The sequence below is a fragment of the Euphorbia lathyris genome, chromosome 9 (assembly GCF_963576675.1).
Source record: "Euphorbia lathyris chromosome 9, ddEupLath1.1, whole genome shotgun sequence".
NCBI lineage: Eukaryota > Viridiplantae > Streptophyta > Magnoliopsida > Malpighiales > Euphorbiaceae > Euphorbia > Euphorbia lathyris.
The window spans coordinates 37274382-37284866 of record NC_088918.1 but is presented as its reverse complement, the minus strand read 5'-3'; the positions used below and the strand labels follow the sequence as shown (position 1 = coordinate 37284866).

Here is a 10485-nt window from a genome sequence, read left to right as displayed (position 1 = left end):
AACCAGGGTCATATTTGAAAGTAGACTTGAATAGGGAAGCTTTGAGACAAGGTAGGAGAGTGTTTTGGAGGATTTTTATTTGTTTTGATGCTTTGAAAAGGGGGTGGAAAGCAGGGTGTAGGCCTATCATTGGGTTAGATGGGTGTTTCTTGAAAGGTATTTGCAAAGGGGTACTTCTAGTAGCTTGTGGGAAGGATGCAGATGACCATTTTTACCCAATTGTGTGGGCTGTTGTGGATAGAGTTGGGAATGGTTCCTCCGACATCTTATACTGCAACTGGAGCTTGGAAAAGGGGAAAATTTGACATTGATTTCTGATATGAAAAAGGTAATTATCAAGTTCAAATTCCATTTGTTTATTTACAATTGCTGCTGATTTTGATATGACCATATATTAATGAATGTATTTTATTATTGTATGAAGGGATTGTTGCCTGTTGTTGCTAAATTACTGCCAGATGCTGAGCACAGAGGGTGTGCTAGGCACATCCATGCCAACTGGAGTAAGAGATGGGGGAGTGGTGAGCTTAGTAAGTGGTTTTGGGCTTGCAGTTTGAGTACTTATCCTGAAGAATTCAAAGACAACCTAAATACATTAGGGTCCATTGCAAAGGAGGCAGCAAAACATCTTAGTAGTTATCCCCCACAGAGATGGTGTAGGGCGTACTTTAGTGGTAGGAGTAAGGACATGATCGTCATAAAAAAATCATGTTGAGAGCTTCAATGCTTGGATTAAGGTACAAAGAGAGAAGTATATTTACAGACTACTTGATGGAGTTAGGCTTGAGGTGATGGGAAAACTAAAGGATTGTGCTAAAGAAGCTTCAAACTGGAAGAAAGAATGGAGTCCTAAATGCATAAAGGTGTATAATTTAAACAGTGAGATTGCTCAGATGTGCAGAGTGGAGTGGAATGGGGATGATGGCTATGAGGTCAGTGAAGGACAGGATAGGCATGCTGTGATGTTGGATAAGAAGGTATGCACATGTAAGGAGTATGAGCTATCTGGCATCCCTTGCCCTCATGCAATATGTGCATTGAGGCACAAAAGGTTGGATCCCTTAAAAGAGATTTCAATGTTCTATCACATTTCATCCTTCAAAAAAACTTACAGTTACAAACTTCAGCCAGTGAGAGGGGAGAATTTTTGGAATGTTGATCAATTCGAACCAATACTGCCGCCACCAATAGTGAGAATGCCAGGCAAGCCCAAAAAGAGAAGGATAAGAGAATCTACAGAGCACGGCAGATAAAGCCAGCCGCAGAAATTGTCAAGGAGTGGACACAAGAAAAAGTGTAGTAAGTGTGGGTTATATAGGCATAACAAGCTTAAATGCAAAGGGGTAAGTCAGTATAATTATAAATTTAATTTCACTTGTTATTGGTTGAGAAAGTGAAGAGAAAAAAACCATGTTATTGTTTCAATGGGTTTTAATTTGATTGGTTTCGGGTTAGGATTGTGATTGATTTGTATAATCTATCCCAAATTGTTGGGAAATTTTGGCTAATAACAACTCTATCCAATTGTTTTACGTGATTACTTCGTATGGGCTTTTCGCCTTTTATCTTGATTTTGTTCAAATTTTGTGCATTCTTCCTAATTTATGTGTCATGGTACAGAGCAGGCATGATTAGAGTTATTTGTGTGAGCATTTCGACTATCTCTTCTAGTATATTCTTTATCTTAATTACATATGGGTTTTTGCTTGAATATCCAGTTTTCAAGTTGATTAAGTTATCACATGTATATTTTATTTTCCAATATTAAGTCTCTTGTGTTAGTCCTGGTCATCTTTACATGTTACTTTCTCTGTTTTCAAATTCTTAAACCTGTAAATCTCTTTGGCTTTTGGCATGGGCTTACCCTTCATTAAAAGTAAACTAAAAAGCTATTGCTGACTGTTTTTGTACCTTACCTTTACAATTTAGAGTTCAGCTTATTATGAAAGAAACAACAAAGATGCCTACACTAATAATTTCAGATACTTGGTGCTTAGGTTTTGATTTTTGCTTTCTGGACATGAATTTGATATGATGCTTGCATTTATTATCAACAACATACAGGTAACAGGTGAATATTGTCAAACATATATAAGAGGTGGTATTTCTATATGGATGTTATTGTAAAATTGATATTGCACATCCTTCAGAAAATAAAGTTCAATGAATTGCATTTAAACTTTACATTGTGATCACATGATTTTAACCAGGAAGTATTTAGATTTAAAACAATCATTTTCCTTTTAATCTTGTGTCTGACTTATGTATGATTTATAGGCACGCATGAATGAAGATGTTGCAAAAGATGGTGCAACAGAAGATGGTGCAACTGAAGTTGGTATGGCGGATTTAGTAGATGAGGCTGATTCTGAAGTGATAGTTCCTATACCCTCAGAATACGAACTAAGACATTCTAGGCGCTGTGTGGCAAGAGAATGTACTAGTACAAGACGGATACCATTTAGTGGGGAGGATATCAAGCCTACAGATCTGCCATTTGAAGGCCGATGACTAAAGTGGAAGGATCAATAATGTTTTTAAAAAATGTAAATTTAACCTTAATATATAAATTTATTCCTAAAATTTCCAATTAATATCAATTATACTCTTATTTTGAAAATGTTGTTTGATTATTTAATAGTCATATTAACCTAAAGTTTTTTGGATTTCAACTCAAGTAATTACTAGTGAAAATATACTAAGAAAACAAATTTTGGAGCAGCTTTTGTATATAAACACAATTTCAATTAGAATTAAAGTCTTTAGTCGTTATTGGAGAAAAAAATTCTTCATACAGACCATTGACTCTTGGCTCCGCCACTAATTTGAAGTATAATGCAATATACATGCGATTGATACAATTTTATTGAAATAAATCAAAATAAAGTCATCTAATTCAACAATGTGTAAGTAACAAATTTTCTTATTCGCTGATCCATACTCTGAGATTTCATCATCTTTTTTTTTTTTTTATCAACTTCGGGTTTTCAAAAGTTGGATCGATTAGTTTCAGTTGTCACCCTCTTTAAACCAATTAAAATAAACTTCTTTCTTAATTTTCTTAATTTTCTTACTTTTATATATATATATATATATATATATATATATATATATATATATATTTATATATATATATATAGTGACAAATACATGATTGATTGTTTTGGGGGACCGATTTTATACGTGCACGTATAATTTTTTTTTTGTTAATTCGAACTTATTCAAATATTTTTCATGGTATAATCTGAATAGTTAAGAACCAATTTTAAAACTTTTCAAAATTAAGCTATATTATGTTTAAAATTCTTAACATGTAAAAATTTTTTTGTATCTAATAGAAAAATCGGATTTAGGGGAAGGCCTAATAGGTCAAAAAAATTTAGAAATTTGAATTTAAGAAAGGCCTAACAGACCACAATATTTAGAAATTTAGATTTAAGAAGGGTCTAAGATACCAAAAAAATTAAAATTTTGGATTTAGAAAGGCCCTAACGGGATCTGAACCAATTTTAGGGTGTTAATTCAGCACTCATCAAAATTTCTTGGAGATAACCACCACAACCTCAAATTTTGTGGAGACAGAGACCGAAACTATCCGTGGTCAATGGTGGTTCCGACGGCCAGAGAGGCTCAAGCTCTCGTATCCGCCGCTGCTTATATATATGTATGCATATTCATGTTGCTTGAGTTAGCTAAAAAAAATAAGATTAGCACAAAAATAATATATTCAAGAAGTTATTTAATCATTTTCATATATTTAAATCATCGTGCTTTGTGCGGGCTAGTTTGTATTTAAATATATTTTAAACATAGAAGGAAAAAGAAAAGAAAATTGATTCTAAAAAAAGGACGACGGTGGGGTAAAGGAATGAAAGCATCTATTAGAGTGAAATTTGTGTGGCGTTCGACCACGATAGATTTTTTAAAGAAAGGACTCGTGGTCGAACGCCACACAAATTTCACTCTGATGGATGCTTTCATTCCTTTACCCCATCGTCATCCCTTTCTTTTGAAATTCTATGAATTTTTTTTTTCTTCTATATTTAAAATATATTTAGATACAAACTAGCCCGTGCAAAGCACATAAACCTTTTTTAACCATTTTCTTAATAATTTATAGTGAATTATTAACGATAAAATTTAGTTATTTAATCATTTTCATATATTTAAACCATCGTCCATTGCACGGATATTGAACTAGTGTCTGATAAGCCACACCTTAAAAATGGATATAGGATGTAATTAAGATGTAAGAACAAGAACAAATTAAAACTAATTCTGTGATTAACCCAAAACACAAGTGATCATTTAAGCTAAAAAACGTAAAATACAAAATCTTTATTAGCAAAGAAATAATTAAAATTAGACAATTAGGGCACCTAAGGAGAATTGGCACAATCAGTAGGCTTAAAGGATACGGTCTTTGCTTGTAGGTCATACCCTACCAAGAAATCCATCTGGGACAGGTTCCCAAATATGGCACCTGAGTCAATCGGATTAAAAGCAAAACATATAACCGATTCTGAAACTTCAACAAATGTATTCAAAGCTTTCAATTCTATATCCGCACCCTTGAAATGTACTGTAAGTTTTGGAACAGTCAGATTCGAATTGCTCTCATAACACAGACTCAGAAAACCTGACGGATCATCTACTCGGGTTCCTGTAACCTGATTTTCGACTTCCAAAGCCAATTCTGAAAAGAAATCCTGAGGAACTAATGTCAATGTAGTTCCTGAATCAATTATAATATTTCCTGAGGTTTTTCCGAATCTCGAACCCCCGAATTCAATTCGTTTGGTTCCAACACTTATTGCTTCCAATGTAAGAAAATAAAAGGTATCAGGATCCTTGGAAATTAATGGAGTAGTTTGGACTCCTGAACCTGAAACAATCGCATTACTTCCGAAATTCAATGTGCTTGTGTTTTTCCCCCTGGAAGTAGCAGGCACTAAACAGTAAGAAAACTTGCCAGAAATAGTCGAACCAAGCTGCGAAATCAGTGAAACCGGACCGCCTCCAAGTCCGACAATTCCTGAACCTGAAGGGCTGAAAGTTCCTGAATTCTGATGACCACAACCAAACAGAGCTTTAGTGATAGCAACAGGACGACCATTCGTCGAACCCAAAGTTAAAGTATCTACAGCAAGATTTCCAACTGTAGAAGATGAATCTCCATAGCTATATTGGTATTGACAAATCCCGGAACCTGAGCCGGAACCAGAACCTGAACATCCTGTTTCTTTCAGGATTGAGCATTTTTTAGAACTGCAGGAAATATCTCCGTACGTTGTAGAATGACTCGGATCGAAAAGAGGAGCATCCTGCTTGTAACATTGGTCACAAGGTTCACACTGTGTCCAAATAAGATCGCTGCCAGTGTCAGCAATGGCGACGATTTCGAAACTCGGTGTGCCTACAGAAATATTCATCAGGTATTCTCCTGCTCCACCTGAAATTACAGATTCTGCAGTTTCAGGTGAGATGGAATCAGAAGTTCTCGAGTTGAAAAGGCGAGCACGATTCGTTGAACGACGAAAAGCATTAGCAATTCGGGTTGTAGGAGTTTCGTCAGGATTGTAGAAAGGAGATTTGGGGGAATCTCTGCTAATAATTTCAATGCTGAAACCTTGTTTGCTGGCTTCAATGGAAAATACAGCAGAAGATATAATAATGGTGGCCAAAGCAAGAAGATGGAATTCCATGGCTTTTTCAATTGAGGGATTCAAGAGATAAAGTTAAAAAACTTAGTTAAAATGGTTTTCTTGTATGCCTATTTATATACAGATGAAGAAGACATAGTGATTTTGAAATATTGAATTTCATTTTTGAGGGATTATTGCATTTCCATTTACGTTTGGATTTCTGACAACTCTAAATTTGAAATTCCCCATTGACTTTCAAATAAATGGATTTTATTTCCTAATTTATTGATATATTTTGAACAAATTAAAGTTTGGTTCACTGAATTTTTCACAAAAAATTATCATCCTTAATTGGTAAATTGGTAAATGAAATTGTTTTCTTTTTTATGATTTGAATTATATTAGGAGATAGTTAATAAAAACTTCATTTCCCCTAATAAAATTACATGTTGATGCGGACATCCTAACTGGCAGCACTGATCACGCGTGCTCTGGCGGATCCTCAGACATCAAACCCACAGAGGTTATACCGAGGAGGGCGGATCCCCAGGACATACGAGCGGGGCGGATCTAGGAGTACACAAAGAGGCGTATCAACATCTACCCTGGGCAGATCTCTAGGTTTACTTCCTCCCGAAGTAATTCACCAACAACCCTGACAACCCGTACCTGTACCATTGTACTGATTGTCGGGGCGTATCACCTATTTTACCCTTTTACGGATAGCCTTATTGAAACCCTAGTAGGGGTAGTCCTTGTCTTTTATTATCATTAGGAGGATGTATTTAAACCCTCATTTTGTAAGGATGAACCAACTTTTAATCAATCAAAAATCATTCTCTTTGAGAACCTAAGGTTTATACCTTGTTTATTGGGATTCACTCCTTCTAGTTTAGCTAGAGAAGAACCTCTTTGTTGGTTTACGATTAAAACCTTCATTTATCGTTTTCAATCTGTATCAGTTGGTATCAGAGCCGATCGTTTCCTGACCCGAAACTTCTTTTGGCAATGGTTCAACCCCGACAACCGCAAGATTCCATGGAAACCAGTGACCGGAGGTATGAGGAGCTGAGGGAGCACCTCATGGAGCAGATCCAAGCCAGCCATGAGCGGCAGAGGCAAACCGACCAACGGTTCCTGGAGCTAGCCACCTCCCTAGAAAACTTCAAACTGGAGGTTCTGGCTCTAATCCGACCAACCGCGGGAGGATCAACCCAGAGAAAGGAAGGAGTCCCTAAACAACAGCTTCCACAAACGGGTCCTAGGGATCCTGAGGTAAGAAGACCCAACTTTGTCCTTGTGCATAACGCTGATAGTGATAGTGATGACTTTGAGGGTATCGGGAATGATGATACCGTTAGGACTATGAGGGATGTTGGGCCTGTTGACAACTGACATGTGGAGGTTGCTAGAGTATACCCAGGTCTAGGAAACTTTGATAGAGATGATGCCTTTAAGCTAAAAATAGACTTACCGTCTTTTGGAGGCGAACTGGATATAGAGGGATTCTTAGACTGGTTATCAGAAGTGGAACGTTTCTTTGAGTATGCTGGGATTCCTGATGAGAGGAAAGTAAGGCTGGTGGCGTATCGCTTGAAGGGTGGCGCATCAGTTTGGTGGGATCAGATGAGGGAAGAGAGAAGAAGAGGGGGCAGAGATCCGATTCGATCTTGGCTACGGATGAAGGCGATGTTGAGGGAGCGGTTCTTACCGCCGGATTATGAGCAGTATATTTACAGCTCCTACAGGGGATGCTCTCAAGGGACCCGAAGTGTCCATGAGTATACCTCCGAGTTTTTGAGGCTTTCGGCAAGGGCCAACTTGTCAGAAACTGAAAGCCAAAAGACCTCTAGGTATCTAGAAGGGTTGAGATACAACATCCAGGATCGTATTGGCACACAGATGGTGGTTCGGGTACAAGATGCCAGGAATTTAGCCCTCAAGGCTGAGTCTCAACTAACCGGAAGATCCAGGAGATCCGCCACTACTGAGTATACGCCTGGAGGAAGAGATAACGTGAAGTCTTATGACAAAGGCAAGCAGGTGGCGAGTGCCAGTGGGGCCAAGGTCAACAGTGTGGGAAGGGGATCTGTCGGAGATACTAAGCCGTACAAGGAAGTACCTATACCACCTAAGAGCAACAATCCGTATGCGAGGCCAGCGCCTTTTAAATGTTTTCGGTGCAATGAGCCAGGCCATAGATCCAACGAATGTCCTAGGAGGAAGAGCGCCAACATGTGGAGAGGTATGAAGATGACTATGACGAAGGGGATGAAGTATTTTGTGAACCATTGGGAGAAGATGATGATGAGGTGGATGAAGAGAGATACGCCATTCATGTGGTACGGCGTTTGTTAGTCTCCATCCGGATAGAGGGAGATCAGAGGCACCAACTATTCAGGACCCGCTGTCTTGTGAAAGGTGGGCGATGCAATGTGATAATAGATAGTGGGAGCCAAGAGAACATTGTGAGCAACAGCGCCGCTCGGAAATTCGGGTTGTTGGCAGAGGCGCATCCCGACCCCTATAGGGTGGGATGGATAAAAAACGTGGGTGAACTTAGGGTGACCCAGAGATGCAGGGTACCTATTGTGATTGGTGATTATAGTGATGAAGTCCGTTGTGATGTGATCGATATGGATGCCTGCCACCTATTGTTGGGCCGACCCTGGCAGTTTGATAACGATGCCACCCACACAGGAAGAGAGAACACTTACAGATTTGTGAAGAATGGGGTGAAGTTCGTACTTACGCCAATGATGAGAGAGCCAAGGGCCGACGAGAAGTCTACCTTGGTAGTCTGTCCTACACACAAATCATTTGTCAGCGAATGTGAAGAGAGCCAGATGGTGTATGTGGTAATGGTTAAGGCGAATCACGAACCCTCCCAAAGGGGCGAAAGGGAGATGCCGAATGAAGTGACCCACCTACTTGGCGAATATCTAGATCTGTTCCCTGACGAACTGCCGAGTGGGTTACCACCTTTGAGGGACATCCAACATCATATCGATCTTGTGCCCGGGGCTAGTTTGCCAAGCCTTCCCCATTATCGAATGAGTCCAAAGGAAAATGACATCATGAGGCAGAAAGTGGAAGAGCTCATTGAAATGGGATACGTTAGAGAAAGTATGAGTCCATGTGCCGTCCCAGCCCTACTTACGCCCAAGAAGGATGGATCTTGGCGGATGTGCGTGGACAGCAGGGCTATTAACAAGATCACTATCAAGTATAAGTTCCCTATTCCAAGGCTGGATGATATGCTAGACCAACTTGGCGGATCCCGAGTTTTCTCCAAGATTGATCTCAGGAGCGGTTATCATCAGATACGAATTCGATCTGGGGATGAGTGGAAGACCGCCTTCAAGACCAGAGATGGATTGTATGAGTGGTTAGTTATGCCATTCGGGATGACTAATGCCCCCAATACTTTTATGAGGCTGATGAATCAGGTGCTTCGCCCGGTGATTGGAAAATTTGTAGTTGTGTATTTTGATGACATCCTGATTCATAGCGAGACCTTGGTGGAGCACGTGGAGCATTTACGGATAGTGTTTGACCTGTTAAGGAAACACCAGTTATACGCCAACACTAAGAAGTGTGATTTCGTCATGGAAAGCCTGGTTTTCCTTGAGTTCGTGGTTAGTGGCGATGGGGTCCAAGTTGATGGGGAGAAGGTAAGAGCCATCCGAGAATGGCCCACTCCAAGGAATGTGGGGGATATCAGGAGTTTTCATGGGCTAGCAACATTTTATCACCGATTCATCAAGAACTTCAGTGCCATAGTGGCCCCGTTGACGGAATGTTTGAAGAAGGGAAGTGGGTTCGAGTGGGCGGATGCCCAAGAGAAGAGCTTTGCCCTGATCAAGGAAAAGTTGAGTACAGCGCCCGTGCTGGCGTATCCCAATTTTGATAAACTGTTCAAAGTTGAGTGTGATGCCAGTGGAGTTGGGATTGGTGGAGTCTTGATGCAAGAAAAGAGGCCCATTGCATATTTCAGTGAGAAGCTCTGTGAGGCTCGGCAAAAGTGGGCCACGTATGATCAAGAGTTTTATGCTGCAGTGAGGGTGTTGAAAGTGTGGGAACATTACTTGGTGGGGAAAGGATTCATCCTCTACACTGACCACCAATCTCTCAAGTACCTGGGAAGTCAGAAGCAACTTCGAAGCTCCATACATGCCCGGTGGTCCGCCTTCATAGATAAGTTCCCCTATAAGCTTATCCATAAGGCTAGAAAACAGAACAAGGTGGCGGACGCCTTGAGTCGAAGGGTGTCACTAATAAAAACAGTCAACCTGGAGACCGATTGTTTTGAACACATCAGAGGAGAATACTTGGCGGATCCTGACTTTGGCAGTATCTGGGAGAAGTGTCAACACCAGCATGAGAATGGGGTGTATCATCTGATGGATGAGTATCTCATGAGGGGCAACCAACTTTGCTTACCCTGCACTTCCATCCGGGAAAAGGTTGTTCGTGATCTACATGGCGGATCCCTTGGAGGGCATTTTGGGCGAGACAAGACATATGAAGCAGTGAGTTCTCGTTATTTCTGGCCTAAGATGAGAAGAGATGTTGCCTACTTAGTAGAACGATGCTATATTTTCCAGACCGCCAAGGGACGCACTACAAATGCTGGCTTGCAGCTACCTTTGCCTGTGCCAGAGACCATATGGGAGGATCTGTCCATGGACTTTGTCCTAGGGTTACCCAGAACTCAGAGAGGCATGGATTCCATCTTTGTTGTGGTTGATCGGTTTTCAAAGATGGCCCACTTCATACCTTGTCGTAAAACTAATGATGCCTCAGCGACTGCTAAGCTATTCTTCAAAGAGATTGTCAG

The 10485-nt window shown here is 40.1% G+C and overlaps 1 protein-coding gene across 1 annotated transcript; it reads right to left on the bottom strand.

Moving 5' to 3' along the window:
* Positions 1 to 4238: 4238 nt before the first annotated feature.
* LOC136206662 (aspartic proteinase CDR1-like) lies at positions 4239 to 5730 on the bottom strand. Its single transcript, XM_065997808.1, has one exon. It carries the CDS (start codon positions 5703 to 5705, stop codon positions 4380 to 4382), a length of 1326 nt encoding a protein of 441 aa, XP_065853880.1. The 5' UTR covers positions 5706 to 5730; the 3' UTR covers positions 4239 to 4379.
* Positions 5731 to 10485: the final 4755 nt, after the last annotated feature.

Coding starts and splice junctions, on each gene's coding strand:
- LOC136206662 (XM_065997808.1), bottom strand. CDS start 5,705: ATGGAATTCCATCTTCTTGCTTTGGCCACCATTATTATATCTTCTGCT.